This window comes from Pteropus alecto, unplaced genomic scaffold, assembly GCF_000325575.1.
Source record: "Pteropus alecto unplaced genomic scaffold, ASM32557v1 scaffold11, whole genome shotgun sequence".
NCBI lineage: Eukaryota > Metazoa > Chordata > Mammalia > Chiroptera > Pteropodidae > Pteropus > Pteropus alecto.
In genome coordinates this window covers 15,721,440-15,743,213 of record NW_006431956.1, presented here as the reverse complement: position 1 = coordinate 15,743,213, position 21,774 = coordinate 15,721,440, and the positions used below count along the sequence as shown (strand labels likewise).

General features: G+C 35.3%; 1 protein-coding gene across 1 annotated transcript in view; it reads right to left on the bottom strand.

The window, feature by feature from the left end:
• The window catches only part of YME1L1 (YME1 like 1 ATPase), a 44,602-nt gene extending 23,314 nt beyond the window's left edge, over positions 1-21,288 (bottom strand). The window contains exons 1-8 of the mRNA XM_006907033.3: positions 21,053-21,288; positions 16,494-16,625; positions 10,914-11,076; positions 8,815-8,913; positions 5,881-5,990; positions 4,381-4,531; positions 3,925-4,008; positions 1,773-1,855 (exon numbers count right to left, since the gene is read on the bottom strand). Coding sequence (XP_006907095.1) covers positions 1,773-1,855; positions 3,925-4,008; positions 4,381-4,531; positions 5,881-5,990; positions 8,815-8,913; positions 10,914-11,076; positions 16,494-16,625; positions 21,053-21,085 — 855 coding nt within the window. The 5' untranslated portion in view covers positions 21,086-21,288. The remainder of the gene's footprint in view (positions 1-1,772; positions 1,856-3,924; positions 4,009-4,380; positions 4,532-5,880; positions 5,991-8,814; positions 8,914-10,913; positions 11,077-16,493; positions 16,626-21,052) is intronic.
• Positions 21,289-21,774: the final 486 nt, after the last annotated feature.

The following is a 21,774-nucleotide window of genomic DNA, read 5'->3' as shown; positions in this document are numbered from 1 at the left end:
GTCTCACACATAACACACCCCAAACTGAATTCCTACTTTTTGTCCCAAAGCTCTACTCTACTCACAGCATTCTCTTCTCAGTAAATGACAATTTCATCCTTTCAATTGTTCAAACTAAGAATCTTGTGGTCATTCTTGGCACTTGTTTCTAATATTTTAATCTGTCAAGTAACTGCTGGTTGTACCTTCAAAATATATGCTAAAAATCTAATCACTTTTCATCAACTCCACTGTTACCATGTTGGTCTAAGCCTCCATCACCTATCTTTGCCTGGACTATGATAATGCCTGTTTTCTTCCCTTGTCCTCTCAAGATTATCATCAACACAGCAGCCAGTGTTCCTGCTAAATTTTATGTCAAATCATATTATTTCTCTGCTCAAAATCCTTCAACGGCTCAAACTTTCTATGAGTAAAAGCCAAAGTCTTTATAATGGCTTACAAGATGCCATGCAATCCACTCCTGACTACCTCCCTGATCGCATCTCCTCATGTTTGCTAATTCACCTTGCTCACTCCATTCCACATAAAAGTGGCCTTTTAACGGCTCAACAAACAAACAAGGTACATTAATTCTTTAAGTCTTTTATGCTCTTTCTTCCTCTGGCAAGAATTCTTTGATCAGATACATGCATGGTTTACTTCATCGTCTCCAAATATTTACTTAAATGTCACCATCTCAGTCAATCATACCCTGAACACCCCATTTAAAATTGTGGCCTTTATCCCAGAACCCCCAATCCTCATTATACCCTGCTCTATTTTTCCACCATAATACTTTACCACTTAACACACTCTAATAGTTCCTTATATACCACATCACTGTCCAATTCCTGTAAGAATTAAAGCTCCATGAAGGCAAAGATTTGTTTTATTTCTTCTATCTTAGTACCTAAAAAAGGGACTGGCATTTAGAAGACACCATTAAATATCTGTCATATGATTTAATAAACAGCTATAAACTAGCATTCATCCATTCTGTTCACTCGATACAGATGTTTTAGATACTACAGTCACAAAGATCACCAAGAGGACCAACCAAAGGAAGCACCATTTATTATCGACTATGTCCCAAGTACATACACAATCTGTGAGAATCTGAAGTAACTTATTCAAGGTCACACAGCCAATAACTCAAAACGAATTTGAAACCGTAGTCTGTTTGACTTTGAAGTCCACATTCATTCCAAAGTACCTTGCTGCTTTCACAAATGTTAAGTCCTGGCATGAAACAGGGAAGGGGCAAAGAGCTTGCTGACCCTCTCTGGATGTGCTACAATCCCACCACATGTTCACCTGGAAGCTCCCCAAACCCCAACTACTGGGATTTTTATGGAGGCTTCAATCATGGAGGCACAATCAATTATTAACTCCATTTCCTGCCCCTCTCTCCTCTCTAGAGAATATAGGGTGGGGCTGAGAGTTCCAAGCTTCTGGTCTTTCTGGTGACCAGCTCCCATCCTAAAGCTATTCAGAATCCCTCCAAGAATCACCTCATTAGAACAAAAGACACTTCTATCATCTCCTATCACCCAGGAAATTCCAAGAGATTTAGAAGCTCTGAGTCAGAAATAGTGGTCAAAAACCGAATAGTTGAACAAAAGATGTTCCTAGTGCTCTTATTACTTAGGAAATTATGAGTTTTAGCAGCTCTGTGCCATAAACTGGGAGCAGAGACCAATATATATATTTTCTATTATTCACACCTTTAGAATGAAATATTGACCTTATACAATTAATGTTTGAAGAAGTCAAGGTAAACTTTAACTTACTCCTTTAACATGCTCAAAGGTGACATTTTTCATCTGTACAGGATCTACTGCAGAATCAAGCCCCGTTGTTGTCCGGAAGCGGACTAAAGGGAAGAAAATATTTATACACTTGATAGATTCATAAAATTCCAAACATCTCATTTTTTCAGATGCAACAAAGTGAAACCCAGAAAAATTATCTAACTTCATATACATTAAATCAGAGCGTAGAGTGGAAACTAGGTCTTCTGGATTTCTAGACCATGTTCAAGGAAGAAATGTTTCACATTAAAATGACATCTTTGTACTTTCTGATTAAAATTAAGAATTATATTCCTCTTCTCCTGGTAAATAGCTAATGACAGAAATCTGAAACCAATGATTCTCAAACTCCAGTGTGCAGAAAAATCACTTGAGAAATGTGTTAATGCAGCTTCCTGGGCCGTGACACTGAACTCTTGGTTTGTAGATTTCGGAAAAGGACACAGCAGAGATTGCATTTTTAACAATCACCCTTAATTAACCTGATACAACTGGTGAGGGATCTACACTTTGAAATACTTTGCCTTAAACTAGGATTAAAAAAAAAGGTACTGGCATTAAAAAAATAAAGGGTGAGGCTGAACAGCTTTCACTTTTCAAGTAGCCTTCTTCTTCTGACAGCTATTATTTATTATTTGCCCTTAGATTATATCAGTAGTGACATTATTAAATATAAGAAAAACAGTAAAAGTTTAGTAGAATAGTAAAATATTTGAGATTAACTATGGGGAACAAAGCTTTCTTAAACTTCCCCCCCGCTTGGGTAAACTTCCATAATGGACAGATATAATTGAGTAAACTGAGCGATTTCTAATTTCCTCAGAATAAGTCAAAAATATTGCCTTTAATATAGACTGAAATATACAGAAATTAAAAAATGAGTAAACAATTATATAAGGTTAATAAGAAATACTTAACATATTGAGAAAATACAAGTTGAGAGCAAATTTAAAACAATAGTTCTACAAAGGACATAGTTTTAGCGCCCTCAATTATTGCTTTAAGGCTCTATATAGATGGACTTAATGAATAATGAAAATCAGTATGTAGCAGAAGCACTTGGACCTAATAAAAAAATTAGAGTAATTACTCAAAGGCAATGTATTTCACACGTTAATATATATTTTGCTTAATTTAAGACATCAATAAAGAAACATAAAAGAATACTCAGTGCTCATGCCACCCCTCTACCAACCTGCCGATAACACCCCATTGTCCCTATACTAGGTTTTGTTTCGTTTTGTTTTGTTTTTGGAAAAAAAGGAGACCAGAGACCATGAACTTAGATACAAAAGGCCATCCTTGGACGTTAAAACATCATCTCAGGTTTCATGCCGCAAAAACTTAAAAAGTATCTGGGGCTACATGCAAATTCTAGGATGAAATCATGATCCAAATCAACCAATGTTCTTAACTGTACATTAGATTTTTTTTTCTCTCAAGGTACTCAATCATAAAAAGAGTAGAGAACACAGGGTAAAAATTAAATTGTCGAAAAAGGAATTAGAACCACTTAAACCTGACATGATTACTTCATTTGTGACTGGCAAACTGAGAAAACATGGGACTCATTTAAAGTAATTTTCTAGAAAGTAATTTTTAATAAATTTGATTTATTAATTTTTCTCTAAAATAGACAACTATTTCACTTTGTACTGCTATTATAAAACTCTGCTATATTTTTTAATTTTATAATTAGACAGGTATCATTTTCTAAATTTCCAGAAAACCAACCAGTACTAGAAGTTGAAAGAAAATTTTCACTCTAACACTCTTAAGTTTCACTGCAAGTTTAACAAAATAACATCTTCCTCAAAATAAGTAAAACCTGAATTTGTACAGTGCCTAAAGAAACTTTTCTTGCAGTCCACAAAACAAGGTCAATATAAGCCCTCTGACAAGGTAGATGGTACCACAATCTAACATTAAAAATCTTCTACTTCAACACAAAAAACAATCTCGAAGTGACTGAATCTGAGAAGTCTTGACTGAGGAATAAACGGTCCAGATTCTAGAACTATGAACATCAATATTTTCGTTCTCTAAGCTTTAAGCAGCCTATGAAAAAGAAACAAGTATGTAAAAGATTTTTAAAAATTAGTTAAGTCAGGAAAATAAAAAGAGCCTTTACCAGATAAAAACGGGTTTTTTAAGAGTCCGTAAATGCCAAATAGCAGCAAAACAAAGAGAATTAGACGGGTTCGTCTTAGAGAATCTGGAAGAGAAAGAAAAAGCCTTAAGTCAAATGACAGTGCAATGAAATGCAAATATTAGGATACTGATGATAATCATATTTCATCACATGCAATTTTGAACCTGGTGTTCTGAATAATTGCCATGATTTCCTTTAGCATTGTTACCAAAAACTGCATGAAGCCATTCTGTCCTTGACTCAGATTTCTCAGCAGAGAAAGGGAAAATGCCAGCAGTTATTTCCATTTCTACACAGCTTAAGTTACAAATATGGTAGAATAAGATCAATGGAAAGTTGGGTAATTATTAGAAAAGTTATTCATAATCACTTAAAGGCTGGACTATGACTTCCCTTCAGATACTCTTCTCAAACATGGATGTCAAATCAACTTACCATTGGTTTTTTGTGTTAGTGCTTGAGCTTTCAGAAAACCCTCTGCAAAACCAGTTTTAAAAGCATCTTGGTGAGCTTCAGGTATGTTTTTGGTTTTCATGAGTTTGTCCAAAGTCTCAACATCTGATCCTCTGTCTCGCAAAAGAAATCCCTAAATATACAAACAACACATCAGTACTGGTTGACTATACAGGTAATAACACGCCCCAGAAATGTTCTGACCACTCACATACACAAAATTCAGTAAGAGTCTAGAATTTTAAATTTTTTTGGCAACGTGAAGAATGAGTATTAAAACTCAACAGTAACTTACTAAATCAATGGCTCAGAAACTGACACTAGACCCTATACTTCTGTCAATCAAGTACTATAAAGAAGCTCTCGGGATGAACACTATACTAAAAACAGATAATAGGTCATAGGTTGACTTAGGGATCTAATGGCCTGATGTTCACTCCTTTAACTCTGCTACAGGAAAACCTCAGTATTAAATGTTTACTAAGCACATTTTATACACTTGGCCCTGTGTAAGTTCTGGAGATGTAAAAATGAATAAACAATGATCTGAATGTATTCAGTCTATCAAGAAAAGATTCACAAATAAGTTTTTGAAACCATTTTGATATTATGTTAGAAGTACCAGGTATGGTGATAAAATAAATACGACCTAAGGAAACCAAGAGAAGTTTTAAAAAGAATGAGGTACCAAAGCCATAAAGACAAATAGCACGGACAATCTGACAAAGGCATGAAATAACAGCATTTAGTGCTGAGGAACTGCAAGTAATCTTGTAGGACAAGACTTTTAAAATGCCAAGCAAGAAGGAGGATAGAGGTACAGAGGAGGGTGACACACTGAAAGATGAGAACAGAAAATGGTAGGCAGAGGCCAAAAGATAACATGCCCTCTGTATCATGGCAGGAGTCAGACAATAAAACAGAGGAATACAATTATTACATTTAATACATTTTAGACAGACTGGTGGTAGCAGTCTGCACGCTATACTGAAAGTAGTAAAACTAAAAGCGAGGAGACTAAATGAGTGTTAATAACTATTTCTTGCCTAGAATACTCGAATTATATATGCAATGAAACTGGGGATGAAGAGAGATTTAAGAAATATTTAAGAAGCAGAATCAACAGGACTTTATAATGATTAATGGATGTGGGAGGTGAGAGAAGACAGATAAATCAAAGTTGATTACCAAGCTTCTAACCTGAGTGGATGCTACTCAATTAACACAGAGAACACATAAGCAGGTACAGGTTGGTAGAGAGAAAAACAGAGGGAGATGTCTAACAGGCCAGTGGAGACAAGTTTGGCACCCGGAAGAGTTGTAGATATAATGATTACACAGGTTATTCATCTTTTTCTCATAAGTAGAAAAATGGGAGAAAATCAATCAGCCAACAAAAGAAATCATATATTGCTAGTTCTTATTTCAATAATTTGAAAATTACTGCTCTCTTTCTTGATTTAAAAAAAAAAGTCCAATTACCTTCATGAATGATGGTGTTATATGCTGTGTTTCTGCTAATCTTTCAGAAGTGGACTGTAGACGACGTGTCCTTGATTTCAAAGTTTTAAAACCACGAGACTGTATGAAAACTAAATGAAACAGTATCACATTTATTTCTTACTGTAAATTTTTACAAGAAAAATGCCTAAGATTCAAAACTTTGACATCATATATGTACACCGTAAGTTTTCATCTTATTTTTTAACAAGTTCTTTGCCTGACACTCCAACAAACTAATCATCAAAATGGATTGACTCTATGTAATTAAATTTACATTTTCTTCGTAATTTAAAAATGTTAAAAAAAACCACAGATGAGTATCAAATAAAAATCAGTGTCTCCTAATTCTTCAAATCCCACTTCCACTTCCTATAAGCAACCAGTATTGTTTCATGACCATACTTCTATGTATTTAAACACACGCTCTTTCTATAAAAACAGTATCTAACTTTCTGCAACTGTCTTCCTTCACCTAATATATCATGGATATTTTTCAAAATAGTTCAGATAGCGCATCCAGTTTAAAGGCTATTTATAATTTTCCAATTTATCTGAGTATAACAATTTATTCAACCATTTCCCTACTCCAGACTTCAGTTGTTTCCTGGTTTTTTTGTTGTTAAAAATAATGTTGTGGTAAACATTTCTTATATATTATCTTTCAGCACATGTAGATCAAATTCCTCAAAGTAAAACTGTGAGGTTTACCTCGTTTGAAACTAAGAAAGTGCCTCCTAGAAAGCTATTATCAATTTATATGCCCACTAAATGATTGTTCTTTTCTCCATAGCCTTTGCAACAATTGATAATATAAGTATAAATCTTTTTAACTTGTACGTATCTGATAGGCAAAAAGTAGTACTTGTTTTAATTTGTATTTGAGATTAGAAGTGAGGGTTAAGTTTGAAAAAATTTGTTCATTTTTATTGACTATTGTTATTTCTTTAGTGAATTGACTACTCATGACCTTTACATATTTTCATTTGTAAAAAACATGGATGTTATGTATACTAACCTTTTGTTATGTACATTTCATTTATTTTAATGTCTTTGTCTTTTAATTAAATGATACACTAATTTAAAAAACTAATACAGCCTTACGTTTTAAATGTTATGGTTTCTGCATTGTGTTTTGAACAAAGAGTCCCACCCCCAAACTAAGATTTTAAGGACGGATTACAGATTTCATCTAATACTTTTAACTTTTTGTTTTCGGACCTTTACCTATTTGGAACTTTTTATCTGTGGCAGTTCCCAATTTTCACTTCTAATATTGTTTGTATTTCCTTGTTTTTTCTTAATCTGATTTTGTTCTATTTTTCAAATTTTTTCAAATTAAACTTGCACTTGGTTTAATACTTTCTTGCTGTTATATTAATTTAATGTTTTATCCATATTAATTTCTCACATTCTTTTTTAAAAAGTCTCAAAATGTTTAATCAATTTATTTCTCATCTTTCTTATTTCCTAATAAATTATACAATGCCCTCAGCATCAGCTTGTCCTCAAACTAAAGATTTTGATATGCAGATTTTCATTGTGGTTCATTACGAACTGTTTATAATTTCAGTTTTGAGTTTTCCCTTTAACCACAAGACACTCAGAAAAGTATCTTCAGATTCCCACATATTTAGGTAATTTTTTTTAGCTATCCTTTGTTATTTGATTTCAGTTTTATTATATGATCAAAGAACCTGATCTCTGAGCTATATATGTTTTGAAAATATAGATATACTTCATACTCAAATACATGCTCAGTTTTTATGTCTTCCACGAATACTTAAAAATATATCGTCCTTAAATATTCTTCTGTGTTCTGCATTAACCATTTCTTCAGAGAATTATTGGTCTCTTTGCTCAACTTGGTGCCTCTCTTTCATGCTACAACTGTTCCTCAAAAATGTGAAGATTCTTGCTAATCCATTTGTATTTATAAAGAGGAACAGAGTGATCAGTACTGAATGTTGACAGGTTTCCTCAAAACTAATGAGATGATAAATGTTTTTAGACTACAAAACATAGACTTATGGTGAATAGCAGGACACCTGTAGTACATGGTTCAAGTCCAAAGCAATCTGTGGTACTGTCTTGTTTCTCTCTTTGGCATCACTTTCGAACCAGGAGTCTTCAGAGACAGACTCCTCTCAACACACACACACATTCCCCCCCCCTTCTTATTAAGAACATGTTTTTTGCCAATTTTAGCCTAAATGTTAGAAGCCGTGTCCAAGCTCTGTGATTGGCCCCCTTCTGTTAATCTTTCGACCATTTACTATATCAACCATCCCAGAACACATTATTGTTGGTTCATAATTTAGGATTTTTCTTAAGTCCTACTAGAAATAGTAATATACACCTCTTTTAGACTACTCTAAGTTTCATGAAGGTAGGCAGTATCTTTTTCATTTATCACTGTCACCTAACACCTATCACTAGTGCCTGATTAATGTTATCATATAGTAATATTCAATACATATGAATGAATATTTGATTTTGCTATCAATTTGATGTCATCTACTTGATGCCTTATGGAAAGTCCTCAAATTTCCGGTCCATTGATGAAATCCCTCTGTTGTTATCCAGATTTTTTCCTGATTTTTCTTTTTCTTTCTCGTCTTGCAAGAGGATTTCGAAAATGAGGGGAAGTAAACAAATGTGCTTAGCTAATTATTTTGAAGCAGGTATAAATCCCATAATTTACTGAGACACTTAATACTCACATTCAAAATTTAATTCCTATTTTATATTTTTCACATAAATAATTGCACAGATATACCGAAATTAATTTATTACAAATATTCTAAGTTCTGTGAGCTACGAATGTTTACAACTATTAGTATTACTAAGAAAAACAAATCAGAATATATTACATACATTATTTTTTTCAAAATCAATGCAACCGTTGCTTCATACCTGGCCAGTACTGAAGATCCGAACAAATGTTTTTAAGAGTTCTTGAATGTTGTCTGTATAAGCAAGAGGAACGTAAAGTACTAAAAACATCTATGTAACCTGAAGGGAAATTGAAAAAAGTCAACGTTCTAATTGCCAAACCAAAAAAAAAAAAAAAAAATCATAAAATATAATTTTACCAAATATTAGTAAAACCAAAATGTTTTGCCTTTTATTTGTACATACTTTTATAAACATCTAAACTCACTGCTAATCTAAATACAGTTCATCACTTTACTGTCCATCACTTGTCAGTCTTTTTTATCTCATATACAAATATAGCTGCCAATGAAATTAAAATCAAGGTAAAAGCTATATATGTTTAGCTGAAGTTACTTTTAGTTAAAAGCATAAAAAGATAAAGAATCATTACTTCTTAGACACGACTTAAAAATCTAATGAACAATGTAATAAAACATTGCAAACCAGAGGTACTACTGCTGCCTTTCTCTCTTAAAGCTTCTAGTCACTGGGCACAAAAAAAGTTCCTTCCATAGCTCTAGCCATGAATACTTTGGTGTTCCTTCCTAACTCCTATTCCTGACTAATAGGCCTCATCCTAGTTTAAACCAATGATCCTAGGGAAAAGGTAGGGAGTGACAACAGAAACAGTGGTTCTCATCTATCTCTGTATCCCCAGTCAGGATTCAGGGATTCTTCTAAGAACCCTTAGAGTGAAGTCAGAAATCCCATCCTAATACCTCTGCCTGCCTAAGCCTAGAAACTGGCTGGCAGTAAGAGGAATAACCTTAAAAGGAAATGTGAATATGAAGACTAAAAGAGCACCAGTAATACTACTACTATATTAACGATAACAATAAAAATTTTACTCTCCTGAACACTTACTATGGGCACCAAGTACTTTAAATTAGTTCATCTGATTCTCCAAAGTGAGATAGTTACTTCTCATACTCATGAAAAACCAGCTTTTTCGAGATCTTACTAAACACTATTGTCAATCAGGGGCAGGATGGACTTGATCCTAATCTACTCCTCACTCTCAAACACTAAGCCTCAGGGCTTCTCTCAGGAAAGAGGTATTATAGCATAAGAAGATAATGACATAGAAGCAGATTTTTAGCCTAAGTTCCAAGCTCAAAACTTTTCATTTATTCTCACTCTTGAATTCTTTATTTATCCTCCAGCCCTTATATGAATTAAAGGCAAAAGAAAAATAAATGAGTAAATGAATTAAGTTTATACAGTGTACAGTTTCAAATCAAACTCCTGTCTCAAATCTATTCAATCCTACTTTTTTGTTTCTGGGCTTTTATAACATATTAATATAAAAAATCTGTTTATCCATCAATATAAAATAATCATTCCGATGAGTCTAACATTACTTGCTTAAGTTATCACCCAAAAAGAAACTCGCGAAGCTAACATTTCTTTCAACAAAATGTCCACTTATTATAATACCAAATTGTTACAAGACTCAAGAAAATATATAGACATTCTATAAAAGAAGACACTGTGACTGTTTCTTCAATGTATTCTGAGAGATTAGTAGTATGTTACCTGGAATCCAATAAATACTTCTCACGAAAACAAAACAAAACAAAACCAACACACCACTCCACCACCCTAAATGCTTTGCAGTATGCTATATTAGATTCTGGAACAGAAAATAGATCCTAGTGGAAAAACTAGTGATTTGGTAATATTAAACTTTATTTGGTAAAATATAAATAAAGTCTATACTTTAGTTAAAGATAATGCACCAATGCTAATATCTTAGTTTTAACAAATTTATCATGTTTATAAAAGTAGTCAACATTAGAGGAAGCCAGGTGAAGTGAATGTAGAAACTGTTCACAATTTTTCTGTATATCTAAAATTATTCCAATATAAAAAGTTAGCCAAAAAAGAAAGAAAGAATAGATGGATAAATAGATGGAAGAAAGGATGGGGGGAGACAGAGGAAAGGGGTGGGGGGTGAAGGAAAGAAGAAAAAAACTCAGGAAAGAACCTGGTACATAAAGATGTTAATAAATGGTATCTAGTATCATTATTAATAGCACTAAAATGGCTTATTTTAATTGGAACAAAAAATAACTTACCATATTTATTTTCAAAGAAGGACTGTGCTGAGACGTGAGATGTACGCCAGTGGGAAGAAATGTTTTTGCCTTTACAAAATCCAGGAAGTAGACTGTCTATCAATTGATCAATCTGTCCAATTTTTAATTCAGATAATCCAAGGTCCCTTAAGTTAAGCACAGGCTGTAAAAGATTAAGTTGATCAAGTCAGCATTAATATTATCAAGATATTTAAAGAGTCAAACAATATGGGTTGTAAAAGTCTAGCAAATGCACTAATTTCCTTTTTCTTTCTAATATTTATACTGCTGAAAATATTTTTATAGTACTAGTTTTACTAAGGTCAGTCATACGAGGCTTGACATTGGCTGAAAACACTATATTCCCATTGGTATCATCAATCCTTGGAGCTTTACGGCTTCCTTCAGTCCCTAATGCCTATAAACAAAAGCCCATTTGATAAAGAAAGTGTATGCTCTGCTACCATGGGACATCTCACTCCTCCAGCCTCATTAACGATATCCTTCTTGGAACTGAAAGGTTCTATACTTACCCATATCTAACTTCTAAGAAGGGAAAATGAACAGTCAAAAATGTGTGAAAACCAGGCAAGAAAACTTTCACCTTAAAACAGTTCTAAAATAACTACAAATAGATAGGGGTGAGCTATTTTCTTGTCCACATGAGCTGACAGGGAGACACTAAGGACAAGTAACAATTACAAGCCCCAAACAGCTACAACCTCAAGTAAAGAGAGCAAAATAAACAGTACAATATCAACTTCTTATGATTGACATTAAGTTAGACCCGTAGATTATATAGCTCTAGACTAACAAGGTTTGTCGCATTAGCTTTGTAATGATTCAGATTCTCAGAATCCATTTCATATTTCAAAATGACTATGAACTACGTCCTGCCCATTTTACAACGAGATAGTACAGGTTAAAAGAGATCATGCCTTGCTCATCTACATATCCCATCGTACACAGTAAGGCAGTTAAAAGCATGATGAAATAAAATATTTAAAAGTACTTTTTTAAACTACTAAAAACTATACAAAATAAAACATATTATAATGAAAAGAGAAGGACCACATCATTCAAGAGCTACTTTTCAAAAGTTATCTTTTAAAATGGGAAACCCAAAAATCTATTTATAATACATAGACCTCAAAAGGAAAATGCAGATTCTTAACTAAGATGAAAGTCACTCCCCTTACTTCTTGGGTATCAGGTCCTAGGAGTATAGAGAGAAATAAGGTAGATATAAACATGGGAATTATCAAGCAACATGGTAACTGCTACTACAGAGATGGTTTTAAATAGTGGTGCGAAAACACAGAACACAGACCAACTAATTTTCTAAGTCAGTGAAGGTGTCCTGAGATAACTCCTAATGTGGAATGATAGGCGAAGAAGCCTTGGAGGAAGGGGCAAACAAAGTCATCAAAGGGCCTGGAATGTCTGAGATGTGGTAAAAGTTAAGTGATGAAAGAAACAGAAAGATGGGCTATAGCCAAATTGTGAAGGGTCTTGTTTGAATTTAATTCTACAGCTAATATGATTAGTTATGTTTTACAGGAAGAAAATACAAGACGAGAGAACTGGATAAGAAAAGGTTAATGGAACAAGAGAAAAATAATATGAGTCTGAACTAAGTCCTGACTAAGAAGGATGGAAATAACAAATCGGAGACAAAAGACATTAGAAGAAACTAGCAGAGAACAAGGACTGAGAGGAAGAAGGATTCTGGGTGGATGTGCTGGTTATTTATCTGTTGCTCCTTGGCTCCTCTTCATCCTTTTTGTTACTGTGGATGAGTCCTTTAAATGCTTTTCCTTTGCCATGTGGCACAATGTTAAGCTTTGTCAGTAGAGGGCACTGGAGAGACACTGTAGGAAGAAAGGTTTTGTTTGTGGCTCTGGTGTGCTCATGCAGTAGGCTGCTGTCTGCACTATCCATGGTTTCTCCAGCATCAGGCTCCCGCTACTTGTGCAGCTCCTCCAAAGCCTGGCCCCCAGCACTGCACAGTGGCCAAGAGTATCCAGCAGCTAGCTCCTCCAGTTAGTCACGTCCCCATGATCAGCTTTCCCTGGTACCTTGAAGAGCTGATTTCCATCAAGTTCAGCTTGCATGTCACCGCAGTGACTTCTCTGCCATTTGGTAAGCCAAGGCCATGTTCTCTCCAGCAAGGTCAAGACCTCAGCCTGGGGTTGGAGCACTCTTCCTGGGAAGCTCTACCCAGAGTCCAAGGAGTATTGGCTGCTTCTTATATCTATTAGTCTTATATATTTTAGAGTTTTCTGTACTTATTACTAGCCAATCCCTTGTTATTCCAATCCCCTATAAAAAAAGGGTTTTTAAAACGTTCGAGTAAAAAATTACAGTAATTTATATCAAATGTTCACTGTTCAAATGACTATGTGGTTTCTCTCTCTTGGCTGGACCAAGATTGATAAAGAGGAGCTAAAACCTCTGTAAGATCAAATATACTGGAATTTGGAGGAGTAGCTCAGTTTTGGACATCTTAATCTTAACATCCCTAAAGTGTATCCAGATGGGTATTTTAACAAGCCACTAGATAAGTTACTTTAAAACTTTAGAGACTTTAGGGTTGGAGATGTTTTGGAGTTATGAGCATATAGATATAGATAGATAGATGATAATTAGATAGATAGATAGATGTTAAGTAAAGGTATAAAAATAGATTACATAACCTGGGAAGTTTTGCATAATGAAAATTAGATTAAGGAAAAATGCATAGTATACCCAATATTTAAGGGGTTGGCAATAAAAAATGGTCATCAATACAGAAAGAGGAAAGAAACTATCACCAATGTAGTATCACTCAATTTAAGAGAGTATTTCAGTAGTAGTATATGTTAAGCAAATGCTACAGAAAGTTGAAAAAGATGTAGATTTTCAAAGAGCCCTGTACATAGCACTAGAGAAATCAACACTGACTTCAGCAAAATAGATCTGTAAAATGGTAAAAGTGGTAGCCAAACTATAATGGAATGCAGTGTGAATAAAAGTTTACTAAGGACCAGAGTCCTCCCTTATCCATAGTTTTACTTTCTGTAGTTTGTTATTCATGGCGGTCTATTAAATGGGAAATTCTGGAAATAAACAATTCATTAGTTTTAAATTGTATGCCTTTCTGAGTAGCACAATAAAATCTCACACCCGCTCCATCAGGCCTGAGGCCATGAATCATCTCTGTCCAGCATCTTGGCTCCCTGGTGGTAAGTCATTTAGCAGCCCTTTTGGTTATCATATCCAAGAATGTAGACTTGGTTATCAGACTGTCACATATCACAGTGGTTGTGTTCAAGTCGCTTTTATTCGTTTAATATGTAATGGTCCCAAAGTGCAGGAGTAGTGATGGTGGCATTCACATACACCAAAGGGAAGCCATAAAGTGCTTCCTTTTAAGTGAAAAGGTAAAAGTTCTGAACTTAATGGGGAAACTTTAAAAAATTACAAGCTGAGAGTTGCTGAGATCTACAATAAGGATGAATCTTCTAACCATGAAATTGTGAAGGGGGAATAACTGGTGCTTGTTTTGCTGTAGAACCTCAAACTGCAAAAGTTATAGCCACAGTGCATGGTAAGTGCTTAGTTAAGATGAAAAAGGCATTAAATTTGTGGGAAATACCAACAAAAAAACGTCTTCCAACTGATGGAAATGTGTTGCGCTAGAAAGCGCTGCACCTATAGGAAGACTTCAGCAAGGGATCCCCTGAAAGGAGTGACTACATTCACATAACTTTTATTACAGTATACAGTATACGAATTGTTCTACTTTATATTAATTATTATTGCTAATCTCTTACTGTGCCTAATTTATAAAATTAAACTTTATCACAGGTATGTACGCAAAGGAAAAGACATAGTATACGTAGGGTTCGGTATTTTCCAGTATCAGGCATCCACTGGGGGTCTGGGAAGGTATTCCTGCAGGTAAGATGGGACTACTGTACAATTAAGTTCAGATTACTCTTTCATGAAGTCTGAAAGCAAAGAAAAAAGGTGTTAGTAGCTTGAAAAAGCTGAAAGGAAGGTTTTTTGCTTGCATTGTGAAGTGGATGTTGGATGAGCAAGGCTTGATGAAAGCAAAGTTACCACATAGCAAAGGAGGTGAGAGTAGAGATGAGGTAAAGAGAATGAAAATGTTTGTGAAGCAGTAACAAGCACTCACTGAAGACAAAAAATAGGACTAATCAGAGTACTATCAGAGGTTAAGAACACCAGTTCTGTACTTGAGATCATTACTCAACCTCAACACTGGCTTCTAGAGTTTAGCTACTTTTCAAGCCCCAAAAATATACTTCGCTACTGACCTAGCAATTTTACTTGATAAAAGTCAAAGATTTAGCAACATGGATAGTAAAAACGGTGTTGTTTATCGCAACAAAAAATTGGAAACAATATCCAACAATGTGACATCATACAATGAACACTCTGAAGTCATTAAAAATTTGGAAAATGTATGGCATAAAGAGTTCATAAGACTATTAAATGAAGAAAGCAGAATCTAAAGGAGCATTGTAGTATGATCCAATTATTATAAAAGTAGAAGAGATATGAAATATAAGCACAAAAGGTTAACAGAATTATTTCTATGGACTAGGTTCACAGGTGAATTTCATTTCTTCCACGTACATAATATTTTCCAAAATATCAGAAATGAACATAATTTTGCTGCACGTGGTATTTTCATTAATAGAGTCTCTTGGACTCTATTTTGGGAAAAGTGTGTCAGGACAATAGTGAGACAATGGAATGCCTACAGAAAGAGGCAAGAAGAATTGGACAAATAGTATAAAAGGAAAACATGAAGATGACAAAGACAAACTTTTCATCTAATTAAAATTTTATCTTAAAACTAACTCCCCAACTCCTCCTCTACTGTCCTTTGCAACCATCCCTAATAGTAGGACTAACAACATAAGCTATATATGAGTTAAAAGAGGCTTTTGGGAAACTTACCTACAGATTATGTTTTCTATAAAAAATGTATTCTGAGCTACAAGCAACTGTCTTATTAATAAATCTGTAAATGCAAGGATTCCTAGGGTGGGAGTTCCCTATAGCCCAATCAACACTGATTTTATAATTCTCTGAATACTAAAAGTTATGCCATAGCTTGTACATTTCACTTTCAAGTACCTGTTTCATTCTAACTGTGCAATTACACTGAAGTCTCCTATGAGGCAGTCGATGATAACTTTTTACTATACTGTCCTCCCTGAGACTCAGGAGGCATTATGGTCAGTTAACTTGTGGGTTTACCGCTAATATTGGAGCAACACAAAAGAATATCTAAATGGTGCCACACAAGTAGTAACCTAGGAAGTAAATACCAATGAAATCTACTGCCACATGAAATTTTTTATAATTAAATGTTAAAGAATAAAACAAAGTAACTTTTCTATCTATACAATTAAGTCAGAATGAGACATCTTTAATCTCAAAGGAATTAAATTGATGACAGAAATTACCCTGTTAGAAATTCCTAAATATAGAAAGAGACTTCAAACATGTTTGTGACATATTAATCAAAATGCTTTCTCACACAACCAGGGTCAAAACTATTACCTCATTGCTGGGAGCCTCATGCTCAAGAACCAGATCTCGATGCTGGTTTTGAGAAACTGATGCACTGACAGAAACAGATGTGCTTTTTGGTGAATGGAAAGCATTGATGAGATGACTCAGAGGAACTGTAACCTAGAAAAATATGAAAGTTGAAATTAGTGTATACCACCACAAAATGAAATATTTCACAGATATTCCAAAAAAGTAAGCGTATATCCAGAATTTGATACTTCTCAATTTCTCCATTGCATCATGTTGTTCTAAGTCATCATCACTTATATGTGGATTTTTGCAATAGCCTCCTAACTACTCTCCCTGCTTGTGCTCTAGTCAAACCAAAGTCAGATGAAATCACTCTCTGCTCAAAACCCTCCAATGGCTTCTCTTCTCACTTAAAATAAAAGCCAGTCTTAAAAACTATGACAGAGAAAGCCCTCCAAGGGTCTTTATTACCTCTCTGAATTTATCCATTATGTTCCCTTTCATCCTCTCTGTTCCAGCCCCACCAGCCTCCTCGCTGTTCCTAGAACACACCTGGCAGGTCCTCACCTCAAGGCCCTTGTAAGCACTATTTATTCCCTCTTGTCCAATTAGTAGCATAGCTTGCTCTTCTACACAGTTGAGTTCTTAACTCAAGTAATCTTTTCATGGGTCTTTTCCCTAGCCAGCCTACTTAGTATTTCTCCCTCCAAAACACATTCCTTATCCTTTCCTCTGCTCTATTTTTTCTTCTTGGTACTTTCACTATCTAACACTTTTTAAATATCTACTTATTTAATTATATATTGTTATTATCTGTGTCTCTCTCTAGCAATTCTCTGACACCAGCTGGGTGTCCAACAATTTAATTCTGACACTAACTATCCAGTGTTAGTGCATATCAAACAGGTTAAGGGGTCAGTCTCACAAGACTTTTCCCATTTTAGGTTCCAGTCATAGTCCCAGGCCAACCATACTTCTGATCTACCAGCTTTAAATCAGGTTTCCCACAACCCCCTCCTCAGGCTCAGTAATTTGCTAGAGCAGCTCACAGGACTAAGAAATAAACTTTACTTATATTTACCAGTCTATTATAAAAGACAAAAATGAACAGCCAGATGAAGAGGTAACAGGGCAAGGTCCAGAAGGGTCTCAAGCACAAGAGTTCACCTATGGATGAGTGTACCTCCCCACTGCACTGTGAATCTCCCCATGAAATCTCTTAAAAGTTTTTTAAAGAGCTCAATTCCAGGGCAGGCCAGCCCTCTTCCCTCCCAGAGGCCAGAACATTGGGGTTGAGAGTTCCCACTTTCTAATCACTAGGGTCTTTCTGCTGACCAGCCCAGTCCTGAGGCTATCTAGAGACCTCATCCTAAGTCACCTTATTAGCACAAACCCTGGAGGGATCCAAAGGGACTCCTGACGAATAATAAGATACTCTTATCACTCAGGAAATTCCAAGGGTTTTAGGAACTCTGTGCCAAGAACTAAGAACAAAGACCAAATATTTATTTTTCATTATATCACACTCTCCCACTAGATTCTAAGTTCCATTTGGCAAGGGATTTTTCTTTTATTTTGTAATTTTCTTTTCTGTTTCTTATTTTATTTATATAATTTTTTAATATAAAATATTTTATACAACACATAATTTACATATTTTGTCCTTTTTCTTTATTCAATACTGTATCCCAGTGCAACAATGCACATAATAGATGCTAAATAAATATGTTAAGTAAATTAATAAATTAAATGTGTTCTCCCTATATGCCAGGTTTTGTACTATGTGCTTTACTTATATTATCTCATTTAATTATATTAAGACAGAAAGAATTTAAATAGCTTCAGTGACATGTTCGAAGTCAGTCACACAGCTAGTAAGTATAGGAGCAAGGATTCTAACCCAGATAATCTGACTCCAGATTCCAATTAATGACTTTTTATTCCATAGTTATTGATAGAGAAATAAGTTGATAATATGCTGTTAAACGGAAGAAAAAAAAAGGCTGTTAAACTGTCTTTAACATCTTTTTTTTAAAGTATGCGTACACATAATTGCATAAAGGTAAAAAGTATGAAAGAATTTATTCTAAAATGTGATCACTTCGGGTAATGAGATTATGGGTGATCTTTATTATTTATATTTTTTATAGCATTTTTAGAAATGAGCACGTATTATTTTTAGAGCCAGAAAGAAACAATAAGTTCTTGAAAACTACAGGAACCAAATTATTTTAAGATACGTATTTTCTGCCCATTTCTTTGAAATTTTTATTTTAGTTATATCTCTTCTCATTCAAAAAATAGCTCAGTTGCTAAAAGATGGTTTGATCTATTCTCAATGAAAAAGTTCACCTTCTGTGTCTTTCTTAACCTTACTATTTACATTCAAGTGCATTCAAGGAATTAACCCATTTCCTGTTTAGAAATAAGAAAGTGCAGCTTGCTGCCAGCATTAATTTTACATAAACACGCTCTTTGAGGCTGAAGCAAATCTGACTGGTTTTCAAAGTGAAAATAAAATATAAAGCTATTCTTGGGAGTTATTTCTAAACAGAACTTGTCTCTAATCCTAATGTAACAGAAATGCATACAGAAATCGGATTCATCAAATGAATATTCAGCTAACAACTGTTTGAGAACAATGTAAGCAATCATAAATTACAAATGTGTTCACCATCTTTCACAGTATAAAATGCACAAAGGTCCTACATGAGCCCAGTTAAGACTGCCCACAGTTCACAAAATCCCTTCACCATCTCTACCAATGTCATGTACCACTAACTCTCCATCCAGGTGATAATAAGTTCTCCAAAATCAGGTCTTCTTGATATAAACTTCCTGAAGTTCAGTTTCAAAAGGTTTAATATTGTATTCAACAAGTCAAGTCAGAGTTTTTTGTTTTTGTTTTTTTCCCACACAAGTGGTAGGACTTCTCCAAACATTACCATCTTGGTAAATGACACCTTCAACGTTGCAGCTGATCAAACCAAAAACTCCTCTCTCCATCAACTCTCATATCCAATCCCTCATGAAATTCTTTCTCCAAAATGAATCTCATCCCCTTCTTTCCAAAACCACTGCCACTTTATTGTGCATCATCCCTCTCCTGGATTACTGCAATAGCGTCATGACTGAAAAGATATCCACTCCTGTCTTTCACACTGTCCACATGGCAATAAACCAGAGTGATCTATTTAAAAGGTAAATCTGATGTTACTCTCCGCTTAAAAGCATTCAGTGGTTTCCAACACACTTAAAATCCAAAGTCTCTTATTATAACTCCCTATATGATCTGTTTTAAGACTTCTCCCCAACGTCATTTCTGTCATTGTGCCCCTCAATCACCACACTCCAGCCACACTGACCTTATTTTTGTTCTTCCAATTGGCTAAGCTGTTCCCTATCTCAGGACCTCCAGATAATATTCTGTCTGCCTGAGAGACCTGTTCACTTCCAATCATTCTTTATCTGGCTCATTCCTATTCATTTTTATTTCATATCACCATCAAGATTCTACATCTGCTTTGTTCACCTGTCACATTACTGACACCCAGTAAGTAACCACTTCATTTTCTATTATCCAGCCAATACTAGCGAGAAGAAAAAAACACAAACAAACAAAAACAAAAAACCCAAGGAAGTATGGGATACACAAAGGAACATAATTACATGTTTAAACTAAAAAACTAAAGAGTATCCAAAAATTACTTATTTTTATTTAATTTTTAAAGATCTTATTAAAATATATCTAGCATACAGTATTGTGTTAGTTTTAGGTGTATACCATAGTTATTCAACACCAACAAATTATTTTTAAATTTGAAAGTTTTCAAAAGCTATTCGCAAAACTGTAAGAATGCTCAAAAGAAAAAAAAAACTATCAAAATGTCACCATCAAGAATGATTCTTCAACGAACCAAGAACAAGACATTGTTACAAGTGATTTAGTCCTAAAAAAAAATATCACTGAAAACCCTTGGAATCATTTTTCTCTGCACCATTTTTGGCTTTACGAAAAGACAGTGGAGGCTAAATCAAAATTTTAACTGCAAGCAGCCAATAACTTGAAAATACCTATTATTCATTTCTTGTCAAAAAAAATACTAAAGTATTCACGGCAGATTATTCAAATTATTATAACATGTTTGGGTCAAATTTCACTTAAAAGAAAATAAAAAACAGGGGATCGAGGTCGTGAATACTAGTATCTGGCGAGGCGAAAAGATGGAAAGGGAACATTACTTGTTTCCTTTACATCTATGGCAAAGACGTCTCCCCCGCCCCCCACATCGACCCCTGAATATCCGCCACTGAACAATGCCTGAATGATTCTCCATCAAAAACTCCACGTAGTCAACTCGACAAGCCAAGCTTTCCATTACGCTCATCAAGCCCCTGCTTTACTGTCAGCCCTTTACCCTCAGCGTTGCCCCTGATCCCTTCTCACCCCTAGGGCTCTTGTTGGTCTAATCGCTTCCCTCCCACGATCCCTAACGAGAAATCGCTTCACAAAACGCAAATGACAAATAGTCGCGGGCTAGGGAAGGAGGGGGAATATACAAGACGTCGAGACTCACCTGAGGCTGCACCGTGCTCGATAGAGAAAACATCTCCCCGGGGCCTCAGCAACCTCACCCGCCTGCCGAAACTGCCCTTCTCTCCACGGCCTGGCGGGGAGGCGCTGAGCCCTTTCGTCTTCCTTTTCCTCTCGCACTCTACCCTCACTCGCCTAGAAACGGAAAATGGCCTCCGTTTCCTACAGCTGCGGCAACGACAGACCACCTGCCCCGGAAAGCAAAGCTCTAACTCAACACTACTTCCGGGGCAGGGAGCGCCACCACCCACGGGCTTGCGTAAGCACTCCAGGCCTGCTCAGCGCCTGTGTTTCTGCGGCTGGTACCGGGGACCGATGGCCCCAAAATAGCTGTCCTCTAGTGTTAAGTGCTGGATCCCCAAAGCTTTCTGGCTGTAGTTTTCTTTTCCTTACGGAGGCGGCATCCAACCTGTTAAACCTTTCTACAGCTTCCTTATCAAACCTTTCAATGCAATGTATTCTGTTCCGACTGGAACAGAATGAACGATGAAAGGTCATTTGCTACAATTTAATGTTCTCTAACTTCCCCACAATAAATCGAAAATTCTTCTTGTTAATCCTAATCTGTTCCAGTCAGGCAAGTTACATCCTGTTAAGATATCACATTATAGGGCCACCCGCTTCCTGCTCATCCAGTTTCTCCACATCTTAGATTACACTAGCCATCACTTTCCTGAATAGACCGAACTAATTTACATTTCTCGC